At 51.7% G+C, this 19,435-nt stretch overlaps 9 protein-coding genes across 9 annotated transcripts; 5 read left to right on the forward strand and 4 right to left on the reverse strand.

Moving 5' to 3' along the window:
• Positions 1-887: 887 nt before the first annotated feature.
• On the forward strand, positions 888-1,784 carry NCS57_01330600 (uncharacterized protein; the record flags this gene model as incomplete). Its single annotated transcript, XM_053062948.1, has 2 exons — positions 888-894; positions 1,087-1,784. 2 exons carry the CDS (start codon positions 888-890, stop codon positions 1,782-1,784), a joined length of 705 nt encoding a protein of 234 aa, XP_052907843.1.
• A 366-nt stretch (positions 1,785-2,150) lies between these two features.
• NCS57_01330700 (uncharacterized protein) lies at positions 2,151-3,194 on the reverse strand (the record flags this gene model as incomplete). Its single annotated transcript, XM_053062949.1, has 1 exon — positions 2,151-3,194. The coding sequence occupies one exon, from the start codon at positions 3,192-3,194 to the stop codon at positions 2,151-2,153; it is 1,044 nt and encodes a 347-aa protein (XP_052907844.1).
• A 1,223-nt stretch (positions 3,195-4,417) lies between these two features.
• NCS57_01330800 (MFS domain-containing protein) lies at positions 4,418-6,205 on the reverse strand (the record flags this gene model as incomplete). The annotated part of the gene is made up of 2 exons (XM_053062950.1): positions 4,418-5,622; positions 5,674-6,205. 2 exons carry the CDS (start codon positions 6,203-6,205, stop codon positions 4,418-4,420), a joined length of 1,737 nt encoding a protein of 578 aa, XP_052907845.1.
• Positions 6,206-8,133: 1,928 nt separating this feature from the next.
• Positions 8,134-9,321, forward strand: NCS57_01330900 (uncharacterized protein; the record flags this gene model as incomplete). The annotated part of the gene is made up of 3 exons (XM_053062951.1): positions 8,134-8,394; positions 8,452-8,939; positions 8,988-9,321. 3 exons carry the CDS (start codon positions 8,134-8,136, stop codon positions 9,319-9,321), a joined length of 1,083 nt encoding a protein of 360 aa, XP_052907846.1.
• Positions 9,322-10,093: 772 nt separating this feature from the next.
• Positions 10,094-10,911, forward strand: NCS57_01331000 (uncharacterized protein; the record flags this gene model as incomplete). The annotated part of the gene is made up of 2 exons (XM_053062952.1): positions 10,094-10,754; positions 10,811-10,911. 2 exons carry the CDS (start codon positions 10,094-10,096, stop codon positions 10,909-10,911), a joined length of 762 nt encoding a protein of 253 aa, XP_052907847.1.
• Positions 10,912-11,747: 836 nt separating this feature from the next.
• On the forward strand, positions 11,748-12,353 carry NCS57_01331100 (uncharacterized protein; the record flags this gene model as incomplete). The annotated part of the gene is made up of 2 exons (XM_053062953.1): positions 11,748-11,927; positions 11,991-12,353. 2 exons carry the CDS (start codon positions 11,748-11,750, stop codon positions 12,351-12,353), a joined length of 543 nt encoding a protein of 180 aa, XP_052907848.1.
• A 1,421-nt stretch (positions 12,354-13,774) lies between these two features.
• Positions 13,775-14,776, reverse strand: NCS57_01331200 (AB hydrolase-1 domain-containing protein; the record flags this gene model as incomplete). Its single annotated transcript, XM_053062954.1, has 1 exon — positions 13,775-14,776. Exon 1 carries the CDS (start codon positions 14,753-14,755, stop codon positions 13,775-13,777), a length of 981 nt encoding a protein of 326 aa, XP_052907849.1. The 5' UTR covers positions 14,756-14,776.
• A 330-nt stretch (positions 14,777-15,106) lies between these two features.
• Positions 15,107-16,384, reverse strand: NCS57_01331300 (LDB19 domain-containing protein; the record flags this gene model as incomplete). Its single annotated transcript, XM_053062955.1, has 1 exon — positions 15,107-16,384. One exon carries the CDS (start codon positions 16,382-16,384, stop codon positions 15,107-15,109), a length of 1,278 nt encoding a protein of 425 aa, XP_052907850.1.
• Positions 16,385-17,409: 1,025 nt separating this feature from the next.
• NCS57_01331400 (Zn(2)-C6 fungal-type domain-containing protein) lies at positions 17,410-19,374 on the forward strand (the record flags this gene model as incomplete). Its single annotated transcript, XM_053062956.1, has 1 exon — positions 17,410-19,374. The coding sequence occupies one exon, from the start codon at positions 17,410-17,412 to the stop codon at positions 19,372-19,374; it is 1,965 nt and encodes a 654-aa protein (XP_052907851.1).
• Positions 19,375-19,435: the final 61 nt, after the last annotated feature.

Raw genomic sequence — 19,435 nt, forward strand, 5'->3', positions numbered from 1 at the left:
TTTCAGCCTCATCAAGGTACATAACCTCCAGCTTTTCTAAGTAACTTCTAAAAAGGCAGATTGTCTCAGCCCAGTTTCCGTACCTCACCAACCAGATCGTCTCAGAGCGCTGTCACCTCCAGCTTTTTTCTCACTCTCCACCACCCTTCCCCCCATTTCACCGACTCGAGCGTCTTCAGGTGCAGCTCATCCCCCTCACCAACTTTTTCACCTCCAGCTTTTCACCTACCGGGCAACTTGAATCAATTGAACCAATCCCGCCCCCCGAAGCTCTTATGCTGCCCAGTGGGAGTGGGAACGCAGGACCAGGACGCGGGAAATGCATCCCGTCACCCTCCTTGTTCTGTCTGCCTCGCTGCTACAGCCGCCTTAAGAAAGCCACCGTCTACGAAAAACGAGGCTCTGAGTACGCGACTTGCGCGGTACTTGGGTGAAGAAATATCACCATAAGACAGCTCCTATAAGAGACTCTTCTAAGTATATAAAATAAGAGAAAAAAACTAAATATAAAATACTAATAAGAAAATTTAAACATAATCTAACACTTTACATCTTTTTATGTATTTTTTAGTATATTTATTATATTTATAGAGGTACCTACCCTAAGGGAGTAATACGCTAACATTTTTGTCCCAGTGGGTTGTATTTTTCTGAATCTGCGTGGTGAGCATGCTCCTCCAGGTTTGCTGCAGATTTCCAGGCTTGCTCCTTTTTTCAGGAAGATGAAACTTAGATAAATATCTAGCTCGCCTTCTCTACGTCCTGTCTTTGTAGAAGTGGCCAACCATCCACCCATCACCGTCCGCAGCTCACTCGTTGACCACCCCCACCAGAGCAATCCAACATCCTTCATTGCCTTTTAGAACTGCCCGGCTGGGTCCTTGGGGATGCTTGGTGAGTAAGCCCGACACATGTTCCGCGTCTTCTGTCTCCTGTTGCTCCCCTCTATGCCTCTTCCTCAGGTAACCTTCTCATTCACTGTGTTTTGCGCTTGTCGTATTCGATTGCCAAGCTCCTCGATCCCCCCTGGGTTCGACATTCGATTGCATACAGGACAATCACTAACTGGTTCCCATAAAACATTAGCCCAAAGCTCTTCCCTTCCTCGCCATGGAGGCCTGCCCTCGCCGGGTCCCTCTCATTGCAGCCATGACACGACGTACCACTGCACCACGCAGCGCCACGAAACAGCCAGCTGTACAGCTGCCCAGCTGGGATCTAATGGCCGTATCTCTCGCTATCCAGTCAACGCCACCCTCCGTTATTTTGTCGACCTGGATGGGTTCCAGGCCAAAGCCGATGGCGAGTACGTCGCAGCCTGCTTCGAGGTGGCCACACAGGCATGGAGCCTCGGTCCCGTGCAATTCAAGCGCTCGTTTGATCGCAAAGATGCCTTCTTTTCCGCCGTCTACTCCAGCGACACCCCCAATGATAGAACCCTAGCCGCAGCCTTCTTTCCAAACTGCCCCGCCGAGTCGCGCATGGTCAAGGTCTTCCCTCTGGCCTTTGTGTTCCGCGACGCCATGGTCAACACCTTCTGCCATGAACTCGGCCATGTGCTGGGCCTGCGCCACGAATTCGCCGCCCACACGGAGAAAGACGACCCATCGGTCCACTGGGGCTTTCCCAATCCCGAGTCTGTCATGAACTACTACAACCACCCGCTTGAGATGGCGGTGCACGAGTTGGACATTGCGCTCACAAATGGTCTGTATGCGTACGAGGGAAATAGCTTGGAGGGGTTCCCTATCGATGTAGTGTCGCCGACCTCTGAGCCTTGCTGAATATGATGGATATGAGTCTGCAATGAGGAAGTTGGGATCTATTGGGTAGCTGCATTTCTATAAATCATCGATCATACAACCTCTGGCTATCTAGCGGAAAGACAATCCTCTGAGTGATGTTAGTTTAAGGTTGGGTAAAAATGTGGGCTCAACTCACCAGATCCAAAACCGTCCCAAATCTGGGCCCCTCGGTGGCGAGCTTTAGCTACGTCCGCAGTTTGGAGCGACATGAGCCCAGCACGGGCGTCAATCGCCATCACATCTCTCGGTCTGGCGACCAGCGTATCTAGATCCATTGGTTAGTGACGTGTTTGGGTTGAGATTGACGAAAAGGCGCACCTCAGCCAAGCGGCTGTCAACACAGGCTCAGGTCCTGGACAGACGCGTCGAGATGTCGTCAAGAATATTACTCTTGACCTTCTCTATAAAGGACTCTATCGCATCGCTGTCTACTCCGTGCTCCCTGAGAAAATCGACCTTGTCTCCCAAGTCCACGTGGTCGTCCCGCAACTCAAGCAGCCTGCTGTCAAGTTCTTCCAGCACGTTTGCAGTATTGTGGTCATCAGCTTGTAGCTGCTCGACTTCTCTTTTTAGCTCTTGGTTGTCCTTCTCCAAGGCAGCGACTCGTTGCTGGAGTTGTTGATTCTGCTCTTGCGTCGCCTTGAGCTCGGCCCAGATCAGGGCGATCTGGCTTGTGGCATCGTCTTCGCTTCCGGCCCGATGTCGCTTCTTCTCGTTGATTGGAGCCATGGGAGGTGGAGGCTCGGTTTCATCGTACGATGGTGGAGCGTCTTGGACTTGAGCGCAGAGTTGAATAACCTTAGCTCCCGTGCCGTGGTACATGCTGGCGAGGTCATCTTGATGGCGAAGAGGCTTTAGGCGGGCCTGGCGAATCGCATCGCTGATGGACTGCAGCGTGACTTTGGGCAGCTTGGTGGCCTCGATGTAGATGCGAAAGGAAGTTATGTCGGAAAGCATGCGAACGGCATCGAGGACCCTGCCCGACTGTGCTCGGGTTGGCGACAGGGGCTCTTTGGCGGCGAGGGGAACGAGGACTTCGAGGTTTCGGCTGACTTGGAAGTCTAGGCGAAGGGTGGTGCAATCGAACTTCTGCTGTACGATATTCGGAGTAGTCGCGGCAAAGGTAAAGTCGAGGGAGGTGATCGAGGGAGGATGGATCGGGATGAAAACGTCTGAAACGCCTTTGATGCCTTTGAGGTTCATGGGAAAGCGTAGTTCGAAGAGGGCGCGTGAAGTGTCGTCACAGAAGCGAATCCTTAGCCTGATATCGTCGATCTTGGGGTCAGGCTTGACCAAATGATGCGTCTCATCATTGCATTCCCACTCGACAACGGCGGGCGTGCTCAGGTCAACATCCAGGCATGATGAAGCAGGCTTCCTAAGATCCATAAGCAACAAGGCAGGTAGGGGGCTTACCTCGAAAAGCCAACATCACACACACAAACAAGGAGGATCAGTTTCGCTGACAGGCAACCTGCTTAGTCTCCAGAACTCTGCGAGACCAAGCAAGCCCCATCCGCAGGCCCCGGTTCTTCCAGCGAAGGAGGCGACGAGCGCTCGTTCGATGGGTAGAAGTCGGAATTTATTGACCTGTGGCGCGAGTCACCGGCTCTTCGAATGTGCGTGAATGCGGCGACGTGAAGATGCGACGCGATGCGATGGAGCGCGGAGGTGGAGTGACGAGAAAGAGCGAATGAGGAGCGAGTCTCACGGAAAAGTAACCGACTTGGCCTCCAGAACTCTGCAAGGCCAGTCAGGTCGCTTCTCTCGACTCTGGGTATTTCAAAGAGAGAAAAAGAAGTCAACCCATTTGAGGGCTCGAAGCAGAGGATGCACAAGGGCAAGGGTGCGTGCGCTGTGATGATGAAAGGAGGAGGTTGATTGCTGGGCTTGGCGGGGAGAGGAAGCAAATGTGGGGCGAGATCACATGACCCTTTCATTCACTGGGAGGCTATCGGGCCAGGCATGATGACTAGAAAAATGGCCCAAGAGGAGAAGCAGAGCCTTCCGCCATGTTTCTCCTAGGCGAGCCATGACAGTGAATGCGAATTTTTCCTGTTTGGATGCAGCATTCCCCGTGGCTGCCTGGCTGGAGGGCCTGGGATGAGCGATGCTGCAATTCGATCAACCTTGCCGATCCACAAGAGCCTTCAGCCACTGTGGCTGGCAAGTTGGTCGCGCAAGCCACAGCACAGATCACCCTGTGGCTGACACAAATATGTGGGCATATCCATGGAAAATGTGCCGCATCGAGTGCGCCCATTATTTATGCACCTCCCGAGGTCTCCGATTCACACCAATTCTCAAAGGGTGCGGTGCTTCAGAAACATCAGTTAGGTATGTATAATCACTTCTAATGAATGGTTGCTAAGAGAATTAGGGTGTCATAAATAAAACCTTACCTTATCCTTAGATATTTCCTTTGCAGCTCTATTCAACATACCTGACGACTCATTGATCATCACCACACTGGAGCCACGGAATGGTTTCTTAAGTCAATGTATTTCTTAGTGTCTAAGCTAGTTTTGTGTACATAGACGCCATGTACTCAATAGGCAATTAGGATGCATTTCGGATGCGTTCATGAACACAGGGTCAACTGCCCTCCTGGCTCACCTCGCAACCGCATATCTGCTCTTGGCCCGTATCGAATGCCCGTGGAAATACAAGATGTAAGGAATAGCTGCAAGAACGACCGAAATGCAAGCCATTATGGTGAGCGTGTAGTGTGTACCCATGTTCTCATAAAAGGGGATGCCGACCACAGTCATTCCTCCTGCAATGACATATCGAGTCAAGGCGACAAAAGTAAGCGCCGAGGCGGCGTAGATCTCATAAGAATCGATGATGTACATATAGACGCAGATAAAAACGCCTGTCACGCCGTAGCCAAAGACGACAACGGCAAGAATGGCGGACCATATGCTAATGTGGGAGTAGTTGGTCCAGCCAAGCCAGAAGAGCGAGACGGGGATGGCGATAGCAGCGCCCAGCATGGCATACCACAGTCGTATTTCTGGCTGAAACTTGGTTTTGCCTTCGGATCGTATAGCTTTGGCTGTCTTCTGGTAGACGAACGGGACGGAGACAAAGTTGATGTAGGTGCCGATGAACATGGCGATGAAAATGATGTTGGCAAGGCCTTGGTCGAGGTCGTATGTGTACTCAAAGATGTATGGCCATCCGACAAGGAAGGTGAAAAGAACGATATAGAGGACGCTGATATACAAGGTCATGGCGATGATAATCGGTTCAGTTAACATGAGGAATGGGCGTGTCATGCTGACTTTGAGTCGACTGAAGAGACTGGCGTCCGTAATCTCGTGCTCGCAGCGAAATCGATCATCACCAGTGATCCTTCGATAGTGTGCAGCCTTCCACTGCAGAAGCAGAGGTCCGTAGGTTTCTGGCATGAAAAGGAGGACCAGCACTAGTACGAGCCCAGAAGAGATGAGTATAGACCACTCAGTCCAACGCCAACTTACTGTTGTTGAGGGACCTATGTAGGCGCCCATGACAGCGCCGATCATCGGGCCGCCAAAGCAAGTGATGGCATAGAGCGGGAAACTCCAGGTCTTCTCGAGACTGTTATACATGTCGGCGATGGATCCCCCGGAACAGACGAGCGGTGTTGACGCGGAACATCCAGCGAGGAATCGAAAGGTGATTTGGGCTCCAAAGTTGGGGGCAAGCCCTGCAGCCATTATCCATATCATGAACACGGCCATGGAGACTGTATAGACTGCGTTTCTGCCAAAGGTTTCGGAGAATGGACCTGCCACCAAGGATCCAAGGCCCATGCCGACGAGATATAGGCCTGCGAAATTGTTAACGTCTGCAATGCGGATAGGATCATACGGCAACGTACCTGTAGCGAGTGATTCAGCAACTTCGCTGACACCGAGTGAGTGTGCAGCTTGTGGTAGAACAGCCGCATCAATGCCTGATGCAGCGCCGACAAAGACTGCTATGACAGAGATCTGCAATGTCACACCGATGCGTCTGCCAAGAGACCAGTTCTGTGGATTCAATGGATCGTCCGGGCCTTGCCAATCAACGACGAAGATCTTTTCGTCGTGTCCCCTAGCGTCGTGATCTCGAACATGGATACCGGTCAGGACTTGGCTGAGAGCAACTCCAGCAGAGTGACATTGCTGAATTGCCTCGTTTGTCGTGTTCCTATGCATCGGGACTGGGTATTCTTCGATGTCGGCAGTACCCTCATTCGAGATAGAAGAGTCTGGCCCAGACTCCTCCTTTTTCTCCTCATCTGAGGGGCCTTGACCTGCTCCTTTACGCTTGGTATCGGGTAAGAGGTTTCCCCTCGCCTTTTCGACATCTCGATCAATCTGGGCCTGAGCAGCAGCCGCCGCCCGACGATATTGAAGCAAAGACTGCATCTCACAGAAGAATGGCTTGACAAAATTGGACTATGGACAAGCAGGGGCCGAAAAGCCGCATTTATCGCGCGGAGATGTCAACATTTATTATGGAGTACAGGATATGTCAACAATTTTTGCGGAGTCAAGACGTCAACATTTTCACGCATTAAATCCGAATATCCTTCTCTGCCGGGAACAGACGAATAGAATTGTCCAAATAATGTGGGAAAATGGAGTCTAGACGGCTTTTGGTGTTCGGAAAGCGTTCCGCGTATCGGCCAGACATGGTAAAGTCGGGGATTAGATACAGCAATCTGAGATCGGCAAGAAGGCCGTTATCTGGCAGTCCATGATGCAAGATCTGGTGTTGCTTTGCATGTATGGGCTTCAGAACTGATAGTAACACTATTTGCAGTGCTCCATGTGTACTAACACGCCATATGTTCTCGGCCGAGGACATGGCATGGCATTCTTCAACTCACGCGACTCGTGTGTTTCATCAGTCCTGATCATCAAGAAGCGAACGTCAGCCCTTGCTAGCGCTTCAAGCGATGGCACTAGCGGAAACAATGTCGGGGTTCGGATGACACTTCCATTAGCGGGGTGTCATTATTTTACGTCTTGTCAAATATGACAGGAAATCATACCTTTTTGGCATCTTGCATCCCTGGGGTTGGAACATGAAGTGTCGAGGGACTATTGTCTTTTGTAGGTCGGTCGCTCCGGCTCCAAAATCTAGACCTTGGCAACCCAGTTCTACTTAACTTTCATACTATCCAGGGTACCTGGAAAGCTGACATTCCTTCGTCTTTAGACTTTGAGGCTCGGGCAGTGTCCGAGTCCGTGTTCTCCCTCGTTTAGTGCCATGTCCTACCGTTCCTCGCCAACCAACAAGACCACTGTTGGTTCCAGGATGTCTGACAATACGACCCATCCTCTCTGCCCCCAATGTCCAACGCGACAAGGTTAAAATTCTTCATCCGTCATGGAACATCCATTTTGGAAGGATTCATATTACTGAGGAGACAGTGTAATTACCATATTAGTCAAGCGGGCCTCGTCAGCGAACGGACGAAGCTTGGATCAAGCAAGTCGTCTATACTACGTAGTACGCACATGGCAAAACTGGGCCAGGCGTTTTTTCTGCCCTACACAGCAGGGCTGATGAAAAATTTGGTGCATTTCGAGCAAGGGGGGTGGTTTCAGACCCACGAAGTCTCGTGATACATGATGGCTGGGTGCTTGCTTGACAATGCAAAAGGGACACATTCCCCAGCCAACATGAGCATAGGGGAACCCCCTGAGGCATACTCCGTAGACTCGGGAACACCGCCGATGGGTTCAGAATTGGTCATCTGCACCATCTGCCATCTTAATAAACGTGTTGCCCCAGGGGGAAGTGCGTGGCATGTGCGGCACAGCTCTATCCGCGACCGGGGGGGGCACCTGTGCCGTATGCGAGACCAGACGTCGGATTAATCACTCCGCAAGCCTCTTTTACCGGGAATAAAGCATCGGATGCTTCAGAGTTGGGGGCTTGGCGGGGAACCGGGGGCGCTCAACTGCCAAGCCACTCAGATGCTCAAAGCCGACCATCTCGACTGCGGCAATTTCCCCCAACTCTAGCGCGCCAGTCGCGGATCCGGACACTTGCTGAGGATGTCTTACTTATGTGTCACCGACTCGCGCGGATCCCTTGCCGATGCAGCACCCGTGCCCACCCATCCAACTGATGACTCGCTAACGTGATCCCTCGACAATCGCCTCTTACGTTCGGGGTACCCCGGAGAATGGAGCAACTCCACGGGGAAGGGGGCTGTTCAGTATAAGCTTGGGGGTGTGCCCCTCCTGCGGTTGCTTTTTTTTCCTGCTGGCAGGGTTTCCGACCATGTGAACCATCTTCTTGGCCGCAAACCAGCATTGGATCCGGCCGATCGCTATTAACCATGGTACAGCAAGGCGAGAACGTCAGCGAGGTCTATTATGAGCTGAGCTGGTCCATCCTCAGCACGATCGGCATTGCCAATGTCCTCTTTGGACTGATGGTCGCCGGTATAACGAGCTTCTCCCCCGTTGCAATTGTTCCTATCGTCACTTCGGCCGCTGGTGCCATCGCCAACGGTCTCTGCTACTATGCCTACTACGATCTTTCGAATCCTATCAAGGGACAGGCAATAGCCTCTGCGATTGCGGATGTGCTATGGATGGTGAGACGTCCTGCGACGGATCTTAGATGTGAAAACTAACTGGCTGCGCTTTTGTAGGTCCAAGAAGCCGGACTTTCATTCTACAGTTACATCATCCTAAGCCGAGTCCTTCGAAACCGACAATGGGTCATCTTTGCGTGTCTCTTCTGGATCATGATTGTCGCCATCATGGCCATCCGCGTAGTCATCGCTGCAGTCAGGGCACGACGCATCTTGGACGAGTCAACAGGAGAGCAAACCATCATCAACAATCTTCACATGGGATACTTTGTCCTGATCGCCCTCCTCGAATGTGTCAGCGCCTTCTTCCTCCTTCGAGTTTTCGGATCGGCCAAGTCGACATCGCTCAAGGCGGCTATCAAGGCTGGTCTGTTCCGCTATTTGATGAGGAGCACCGAGGTTCGGCTTGCGCTGCTGGCAGTGCTGGGTATTATGAGGGCTATCACGTACTCTTTCCAAACGGCTTCTCAGAGTGCGACAAATGTTGCGTCGCAGCTTGATCGATTCGCATACACCATGGAGTGCATGTTCCCAGTCATGATGCTGTAAGTCAACTGTCCTTCAAAGAAAACGCACATACTCATCAGCCCCAGTATCGACATCCTCGCCTCCAAAGTCGTCTTCCACAACCAAGTCTACGGCTCCTCATCCCACAGCCGACCCATCCCAGGCTACCCACATCGACAGTTCACAGGCGGCAACGACCTAATCCTGACGACGAACCAAGGCGAACACATTGTCGAAGTGCAAGGCGGAGATACAAATCACGATCGAACGAGCTCGCAGGAACGCATCATCAGTCGCAGGGAAAATCGGAAACCGTCATCCGAAATTGATCTGGAAGAGATGGATCCCAAACAAATCGGCATCAGCAAGACGGTTGCGTTTGAGGTGCGTAATTCGAGTGCTAGCAATAGCATACGATGAGACGTGTTTTATATGAGGTTGGGTTTGTAATGCATGATCATAAAAAGTAGTATTTAATGGTATTGGGTAACGGCCGGATACATTCAAGAGTCGTTCATCTCAAGCCTTTTCTGTGAAGCTGTCACTGTTGTTGATGATTCCACCTATGCTGTTATGCCAACCTAAGTTAGAATTGACATTGTCTACGGCTAGGTTAAGCTCTTCTAAAGTCCATCCTAACTATCATCAGCATTTCATCTCTATGCTGAGGTTATAATTAAGAATGTGAGTATTTGCTCCAAGAGAACTACGACTACCGTAGGATCTGGCCCTGAGCATATACATGGAATGATTTGGACGATTCTGTGTCTGCTAGTATGGGGTTTTAAACGAGACGGCGCCAAAGATAGAAACCAACTCCGGTGTGTCCTTAGCTCGCAGCCGGTCTGGTGCAAAGTATGTTGTCAGTTTTATCGACGAGAGACGGTTTATACACGTCCTCGCCAAGATAATTTTAACCAAATGAGATAAGAGAGTTGGCTCTAGGAAAAGCAATTGATCTTGGTGTGCTCGAGTTCCATCGCTCAGTATAGTGGCATCCAAACTTGAAACAGATCAGCGCACAGCCACGCTTGGCCTTGACAACATGGGTGATTGTTGGTCGTGATAAAGGTCACGTGGAGGACAGACCCAGAATGACGAAATTGAACCTCAAGACCTTATTTGAACTCTTCTTATTCATGCTCATTACGTTGGTGAGCCGAATGCCAGTGACCTATCCCAGCCAAACACCATGGATACAGACTCGACGATAGGCGTCCTGCGACCCTCTATCGAGGAAAACTCGGGGCTAGATACTCTCGTGCTATCAGGCCAATCAATCTTTTCCGAGAATACGGCATCTATACCCCTCTATCAGTTGAACAAGGAGGTAACCTCGACTTCTCAGAAAGGTTCAACCATCATGTTGGAACGTGTTGAGTATGATGGACCTGGAGACGCAGAAAGCATGGCGTCAATCAAGCAGAGAAACCAACATCTGTTTTATCTCGTGCATCCAGTAAATGCTCAGTACAGGACAGACCTGCCTGCCTATTACATCACGTCTGCGTCGCCCGACATGGTTGGAAACGTCAAGTTCCAAGCCTCCAAGAGTCTTTTACAGAAAGTCGAGTTCAAAGCAATTTTGAGCGCCGGAAAGACTTCGTCATCTGATGAATTGTTTGACCAGGATAACCAAGAGACACTTTTTGAGGTCAAGCCAAAGTGGAAGGGCGGCCAGTATCAGTGGACCGACTCTGCAGGCAAGAAGATTGCCCATGAGGAAGGGAAAGGGCAGCACAAGTTGGTGATTTCAGTTCCAATTCCGCAGCAAACCAAAAACGCACTCGTTGCATTGTGGGCTTTGAAGATCTGGCATGATACTTTGGAAACCAGGGCGGCCAAGAGAGAAGGTAAGCTACAATGCGCAATTTTGAATGACTCAACGAGATGCTAACTGCAAGGTTAGAACTTGAGAACTTGACGGGCCCGATAGACCCCTCTTCGTATGCGGACTCGAAAATAACAAGTCGAGCTGGGGCTCTTGCTGGGTTTGGGGGAGCTGCTTGAGCTATCGATCCGAGGCTATGCCTTGTGCTCTCAAAATTTAGACCCAGAGATTTCGATAGTTGTTCTAGAAAGTCTGCTTGTTCTTTACAACTGTATGCTCAAACTCATCACCACCTGATGCAAATCATAACGACCGAGAGTCTAAGACATAAGATCCAGGTAGTTTGGCAATCCTGTTGGGATGCTCGTGTCATTCCTCGACTGACATGTGATTGGATGGGAGAAGCACGCCGAAGCTAAAGGATCATGTTTCGATAGAGACTGTGCCCCTTTTTGTCCGGACAAAGCCCTCTTCGCGATATCCTGAGCCTCATGATTCTCTGCCCGGTTATCCAAGACAGCTGGGTAATGGAACTGAGCCACCTCTTCTCTCCTGAATGACCATAAGATTAGAAGACCCTTACCTAAAGTGGCGAGTGCTCCGATTCCCTAGCCACATCATCACGGGACTGGAAGTTATCTCTTGCCATTCAGTCTTCTCTTTTTCTCTTCCTCTGCCTTTAATCCTCCACACGATCACAGCCAACGGAGGTACATGCTGCTTCTCCTTGCCTCGCGACATATCTACCATCATCACCCCATCTGTAAGCCTTTGCTGAATTGCCGCCCTTTCTCTGTTCTCCTCCAAGTATTCTCCACATATATACACCCTAACCCATTTCCCAAGGCTGACATCCTCGCGTGGCTGACTTTCCCGTGGCCTTGAAATCGAGCCTCTGCATGATTCATTTCCCACCCGTCATCATCTTACTTCTCCACATCCCTTGGAATCTAACTAACTATGCTATCTAGGCCTGCCCATCGATCTCTGCTTCTCTTTCGTCAACGCCGTAACAATGCCCGGCCGCATCTACGGCCCACTTCCTGAGGGGGCGACAATCAACCACTCGAGAGGGAGAACAACTATCCACTTCGGGACGGGGGGTGGCAACTTCAATATCGTGGGAGGAGACATTTACTTCACTGGAAACGGAGGTGGTCGACGAGGTTCTGGTGGCCCCAACCGAGGGCGGGGGGTAAGTTCAATCTCGGGGAGATGTTTTCTCGATGGGCTAACTCCATGTCTGACCAACCGCCAGCGCCGTCAGAGGCGACATGAGAACGAACGGGCTCCTCACCGTGCTGGGAATCAGCTTGAGCACCCAAGCCAGCCGAACCCATCCGCGAGAACCGCCAAGCCGAGTCCGACTTCGAAGAACACCCAGGACCCAGCCAAAAAGGCCAGCACTTCGAACCCCCCCATGGATACTGCCAAGCCAAGCCTACCGACGAAGAACACCGAGGGAAGCCGGGCTGGGAAGAATACTTCGGGGGGCCTGACGGGGACGGCCGATTATGAGGCTACACCAAGTACTGGGAAGGCCACCGAGACCGGGTCTTTCGCGAAGACAGTCGAGGCGAGCCCGCATGCGCAAACTACCAACACAGTTTCACCCAAATGAACTCAGTTTCATGGGGAGTAGGCTGGCAACCAGGTCATGGGGATTCAACTTGTGTGTTGGTATGTTTCTTCAGCCCATCTCCTATTTTTCAGGAACTGCTTAACATCAGAAGTTCATTCAATTTCGCGCTTACCTGCTGGTCCGGGCTAGATACCCATCTACACCTCTATGCTCACTCACCCCGAGCTTCAAGCCGCTTTGACGCCCGACCCCAGCTCTGGCACCCCTATTCGAGACTGGTCGTGGGAGGAATCGGGTGTGTGGACTTCGTTACCATTTGCGATCGAGTAGGGTGTGAAAAGGGATGTGCTTTGTTTGTTTTCTTTCCCGGGGAGGGTGACCAAGATAGATACATGGGAAATACGAGAGATAGCCGGGCAATCACATTGATTTTCCTTTCAGACAGTATTTCCATGATCTCCCAAAGCTGCTTCGTCATCGCTGATTGGTACAGAAACCATTAGGTACTTTGAGAAACCTGAATGGTGGTAATACGTTGGCACACTGAGGAGGCTAGGCAGGATGGAGAAGGGACTCGGAAACATGCTGCATGCCAGGTGGGAACTACCAGACTCCGGTGTCGAAGGCATATGCCCTGACTTTGTGAGACGCTCCATTCAACCCCAGTATCTCATCTACTTCCACATCTGATTTCTCTATCCCCAGTGGAGCTTCATCCTCCGGAGGCACTTCGCCTTGCTCCCGAGTCTAGGTGGAAGCCTGGTGTATCCCGGGTTCACGTGATGCCCCTCTGAGGTTTACCTAAGGAACCTGCGACTTCCCCTTATATATTACAATAGCTGAACCACTTTCGCCAACAAACGGGCGAGGCGCTACGGCTCAGTGGCGAATGTCCCCAGATATCTACTGGCGAGGATGCAGGACCCTGAGCTTGAATCAGCCCGCCCGAGGCCGCGGTTCAAACCCATGTTGATGTTGGTTTTTTTTTCTCTTCTTTTCTTGATGCTTGCCTACACTTGAGCAATCAAATCTATTTTCGGACACATCTTTTTTCCCTTCTTCGATTGCTATCCAGTGGGATCCACGGACTTTCCCTTATTGAACAGAGCTGTGGTTTGTTGTTTGTGGCCTGGGTGTACTCGCCCTTTACCCTCGTTCAAGTATATTTACTGTCAAACACAACGATTACGAGTGTGGGACCTTGAAGAGCGAAATTACCATCACGGTCCTCATCCTTGAGGCGGCGGGTTGAGGCCCGCCCTGGCACCAAACCCGCCGCATGTGGTGTGCTGAGGCTTTGAGCCAGAGGAACTTGGAAGGTACGGTGAGCGGCACTGACACGCCGTGCCTCACCTTAGCTCACCGAGATTCTCATGGCACCACATTCGCTTGTTTCACCAGTGATATTCAAAAGAGCGTCATTTCTGGCAGCTAGAGCTTCGATATCTATCCGTTTCGAATCAGTCAACCTCCAGGAGCTGCAACAACTCGTGCAGTCTCTCCGCCACATAAGCAGGGTTATCAGCTTGAATAAAATGACCCGCCCCTGGCACTTGGAAAGGCCCTTTGCTCCTCTCGGAGATCGTGAGGTTAGCCAGACCTTGATTGTAACGATGCCAGTATGTGTTCATGTACGTCTGAATAACAGCGACAGGAATCCCTAGGTCTATCTCTGTGCGCTCTGCGAAAAATTCAAAGTCGTGGCCTAGCACTGTGATGTAGGGGGCATTCCCTCCAGCCTTGTAGAGAGGGGGTGAGCCGGCGCGCGGCAAAAGTTGAAACAGATTTCGTCGACTCAAACCCTCTTGGCTTCCAATGTCGGGATGGAACCTCTGCCGTATCTTTTCTCTGGCATCTCGCAGACTAGCGGCGGTCACGCCTGAAGGCAGGACTGGGTCGAAAGACTCAGAGTCCGGATCAGGGAAAATGGAGACAAAGTCCGTGTCGGTCAAGGTGCTGTCAAGGAAGAGGATGCCAGCAACGGCGCCCGGATATTCGTGAGCATAGAGGCGGATAAGGGAACACCCGACAGAATTTCCGACGCAAACAATGCGCAAGGTATCAGGCTCTCTGACATTCATTTTGTCTTTTGCGATCTGGGTGATGAGCTGCCGCATATCACGAACTGCACTCATGCAATCATGGGCGTGACTCGGGTCTGCTGCGCCTGCATCGGCGGGGTCGCGGTCGACAGATTGGCCTTGTCCAAAGCGATCGTAGGTGAGAAGGGCAGGAAGGTTCCGCGGAGCGTGTTCTCTCAGCTTAGCAATCGTCTGCGCCCATCCCGCCTGTGGTAATCCGAGGCCATTGACAAAGACGACGAGAGTCGTCTTGGCAACTGTCGACGTTGTGGTGGGACTAAAGCTGTAGCATAGCCGAGCAGTTGGTTTGGTTTCCAGACGGATGAAGTCGTACGTAGTATTAGAAGGCGTGTCACTCATTTTAAATGGATGGTTGATGACGAATCCAAGTTTGGGCTCGGCTGACGAAGGTGAGGTTGATGGTGATGGCGCTGACATCACATGACCAAAGACAAAGATCGGCACAACGGAGCACTGCCAAAGTACTCAATCAGGCATTCTTCTTTACTCGGGTACTCAGGAGCAGGATTCAGTGGCAGGAAGGTGTGCACTGGCGAGTGTTGTTGTCCTTGAACATCCTTCAGGCTGTGTATGTATTACTCGATTCTGGGTATCATTATTTTCGGTTCAACTCCAACAAGGGCTAACAAGCAGCTCTCAACTATCTAAGCCCGCAGGGAACTTTTAGAAAGACCTCGGCAACGTATAGTCCTAAGGTTGCATCGTGGTCTCTTCCATGGAGCCATCATCTTCGTATATCGGGGGACTAGGGTACAGCTCTTGGTAGAACGGTAAACACTCGTCCACCGGAACATTCGATACCCTCGCAAAGTCGCTTAAAACGACTCGGTGCTGAGAACGCAGTATCCTCGCCACGCCTGTTCGTATGGATAGGTCGGGTCTTCCCTTGGGGAAATACTCCTTGACGAGCATCAGCTCGACAACCAGCGCGTGAGTTACTTCTACCTCGTCTCCGTGGCCTGTATCGTGTGCGTAGTTGATAGCACGGCCTTTGGTCTTTTTCAAGGAAAAGGCAAACTCCATGTCAAGAGTCCCAAGAATGTCGTCTGAGTTCCACCCGCTGTAGATACCATCTTCTCCCAAGACGGTCACTTTGCTGCGCTTATGAACCTTGTCATCCTCGGACCCCTCGATCTCATTTGCGTGGCGATCGCAGGCTAATGCAATCGTTCTGACGGTTTCCTCCAACCTCCAAGCGCCCTTCCACAGTCTCCAGATCTGAACATTTTCTCCATTTCCAGGATAACTCGTGAGGCCGTCCATTGTCAGGCGCACATTGTGGGTGCCATTGGGGTCGATGATGGAGCCGAAATGACAACCAATCTCTATCCCAGCTGCCTGAAAGATACGCCTCGAGTACAGTGTTGAATTAGGGACCAATAGCGAGCGTGCCACATCGAGACTGCGTTTAAGTGTCACAATCCTGGGGTCTCCGCTCAATTGGCCCTTTCGTCGAACACAGGCCTCTGCTTCAAACTCGTATGAGACAGATGCAATACACGTGTCCAAAGAAGGCGGCAGGTCGTCGGGGACTCGATAAGAGAAGGGATACTCGTACTTTCCGCGCTGGAGAGTGGCGGTTGGCGTGATGAAGGAACAGTGCTTCAATTCGGTTATTTGGTTCTTGCAGTGCCTGCACCCTCTCTTGAAGGGTTTCTTCTGGATGATACAGAGGCGCAGGCTTGCGTGGAGCCTCTCTACCTCAACGATATGATGTGCGTCGAGGACCAACCTCCCTTTGATGAGAGAACTATTGCGGTTCTCAGGATCGTTGAGAATAACTGTGGGAGGCGTGTCGATCTGATAGCTGAGCGAGACGAGAGAGGTTTTCGGATCTTGGTGCTTTTTGGACAAGGGAGATTTGATCAATGCCGACAGACCACTCATTTGAAAAAGGCCTGTGGGAGATCTTGAAGGGTCGGTTGGTTGGGGTGTGGTGCTGGGGCGAGAGACAAGTAGAACAGACATGTTCTCAAGGTAATGGCGAATAAGTATCTCGTGCAGGTCCAAGTATTGTTTTCTGACTCGATTGAATCGGTAAAGATATGGAATAGAAAGATGAGGAACAAGAAAAAGGCGACGATGCAGCTCCGTATAAAAAGAACTCGTTCATTGCGGTCAAGTCAAGACTCGACACGACCGGGTTAACCTGCCAGGAAAGGCACCTCAAACAGATGCCCCATTGGATCTGAATGTCTCCACGCAAGATTTATTCTTGGCTAGCCGGGGATCACACAACATCCAGACGACGACGGTTGGTGAGCTGATCAGAGACCCTGGCTGAGAGTGGCGGTCTAACCCCTTGGGGACAAAATAACCGGTGCTTCACCTCACAGGCAGCCTGGGTCAGGAGATGATATATTGGGGTCTCCGCACTTTCTGGAGAATTAAGATGTGCAAGTGTTAAGACCTGTTTGATGTAATGCTTAAATGCTGTTATGCATTGTCATGAGGCATAGTCACGATGCCCAACGATGGACGGTGAGTAGGCGGATGTCCGCTCACCCGTGCATGGCATGATGTTGACTCTGAGAATTCACATGCAACAAGTCAAAACGCTCGGTACGTCATTGCAACCCTCAGATTTACCTGTCAACAATGAGGCCCGCCACCGATGGATTTCGGTGCTTTGTCAGGTTCTTTCTCTTCTCTCTAGCCTCTCTCCGCATTCACAGGAGCTGACTTTTGCAGTGGATTACCAATACATACTCTCTCGATGATGACAAAAAGAGGCTCTATTACCAACTCCCCAAGATGGCGGTGGCCTTCTCGAATTCCCCAATACCGATTGAAGGGCGTGGAGCTGTCGTGGTGAACTGCCAAAATAGGTCTAGCGGGGCCCGCTGCACACGCTTCCCCCAAAATGGCTCGTGACAGCGAGATGTATGACGATGTCTCGGGTTGAGAAGCCAGACAGGGCATTCCACAACGTTCAACCTCCATCGTTGCTATTTGAATCCCCTATTCCCGCTCCATACGCCAATCCCTGAGCGATGCCAGCCGAGTCGCGTCCAGATGCCAACTCGAGTCAGGGACGGAAGAGCCGCACAAAGAGCTTCTCGGGGTGCTGGACGTGTCGCGCCAAGCACGTCAAGTGCGACGAGGCAAGGCCGACGTGTAATCGTTGCCAGCGATCGGGTATCGAGTGCGAGGGATATGAAGTTAGGCTTTCGTGGACATCGGTGAGGAACCCATCGACGTTCCGTCCCAGGACCGCGTCGAAGCGGAAAGCGGCGCAGAGGGCTACCAACAGGCTGCTGCAGGCAAGACCGTTGGATGTTGTTGAAGAGACAGAATCTCCTCGGGAGTCATCTGCTGCAGATCCGGAAGAGACCGCGCCACCCGAAGAACCATTGTCCGGAGAATCCGCAGGCCAGGATCTACAGCCAGAATCTGTTTCTCCTCCTGAATCTACCCAGTACCCGCGGCCACATGTCCAACAAGAACCCTTCAACGGTGGATTGAACTCCCGTATCTTTCACTCATACGAACTATTAGGCCAGGGCCTTGCTACAAGAGTATCGTATGTCCCCCTCCAGCAGGAACACAACCAGCATCAGCCTCTCCCAGACCAAGCCAGAAGCTGGGAGCAGAGTTCCAGTACACAAGACAATGTCAACACGTCAAACAGTCTCACGCCTGCCAGCATCGGCGATATTAGTACTGGCAATCTGGTCATTACGGGTGTCTCCCAACCTACATCTCCTTCGCCAGTCCGGAGTCACGAGCAGTATCAACACGAGGGGTCAGACACCCATACAACACGTCATCTGGATACTCTACACAATCCCGGCCTCGAGTGCGAGCTTTTGGAGCATTGGACATTGCGTCTCTGCGATTCTCTGAATCCTGTTCCTGGAATTCATAACCCCATGCGAACAGCCATGATGCCCATCGCCCTTGAAGGATCTCGGACAGACTCGAAAAAGGCGACCGGCGCAACCGCACTGTTTCATCTCATCTGCTCAGCATCTGCGTTTCATCTGGCGCCGAAACGACCAACTCCCGAGTCTAGAAGAGCTCTTGAGAATGTGGCACTAGAGCATCACAACATTGGCATTACTCACCTAGCCCAAAACATCCGCTCCGATGATCGAAACCAGTGTGTACCCCTCCTGGCATCTGTCGTCATGTGCATCATGAACGAAGCCATCACGCTACCCACGCAGTTCTGGCGTCTTCACTTTCGTGGAGCCGTCGAGTGGGTGAACCAAATTGAACCACAGGTTTGGCGGCAAAGCGAAGCAGCTTCAGCTGTGTACCAAATGTTTATAGGGATGGCAACTCTTGTCCAGGCGCAGTTGCTGTTTGACGGCCACCAGACATCCTTTTGGCATTTTGCCTATGATCCTAGATCTCAGCCCGAACCGTATGCGCTTAACCTCGCCATTGGCCTTCCCCAACCAATACTCCAGGGGATCCATACAATGAACACCATCCAGATGCGAAGGAAGTCGTTGAATGGGCAGGGGATCGCGCCGTCTCGTCAGGCCCTGGACCGCCTTGAGCTCGAGCTATATCTCTCGGTGCCCGCCAAGCCGGATGCATCGACCAGCAGGGAATACGGCGACTTGATCTACCATCACGGCTGCACATTTTACTACGCAGCCCTGCTCTACATGAAACGTACTCTGAAGGACACTCCCGTAGCTGACGTGCAGCCACTCATCAAGCAGTCGCTGAACCATCTCGAGGCGCTGCAGACGAGCACTACAGAACGCTTCTCACCCATGATCTGGCCCGTGGCCATCATCGCATTCGAGATCCTCGACGTCGGGATGCAGCATCGTATGCTTAAATGCCTCGACTTCTTCCTTGACAGATCAGACCTAGCCATCTGGGCGCAAATTAGACATCTGGTGAGGGATCTGTGGGCGCTGCGCAAGGGTCCGTCGGTCAACCTCAAATGGCACGAGACCCTACTCGGGTCCATGAGTGACAGCTTCATGCTGCTGTGAGCACGGCTATAACTGCCGAACTGCAGAAAAACCCTAGTTTTCTCGTCAATTTTCTCCCCCG

The sequence above is a fragment of the Fusarium keratoplasticum genome, chromosome 11 (genome assembly GCF_025433545.1).
Source record: "Fusarium keratoplasticum isolate Fu6.1 chromosome 11, whole genome shotgun sequence".
Taxonomy (NCBI): Eukaryota; Fungi; Ascomycota; class Sordariomycetes; order Hypocreales; family Nectriaceae; genus Fusarium; species Fusarium keratoplasticum.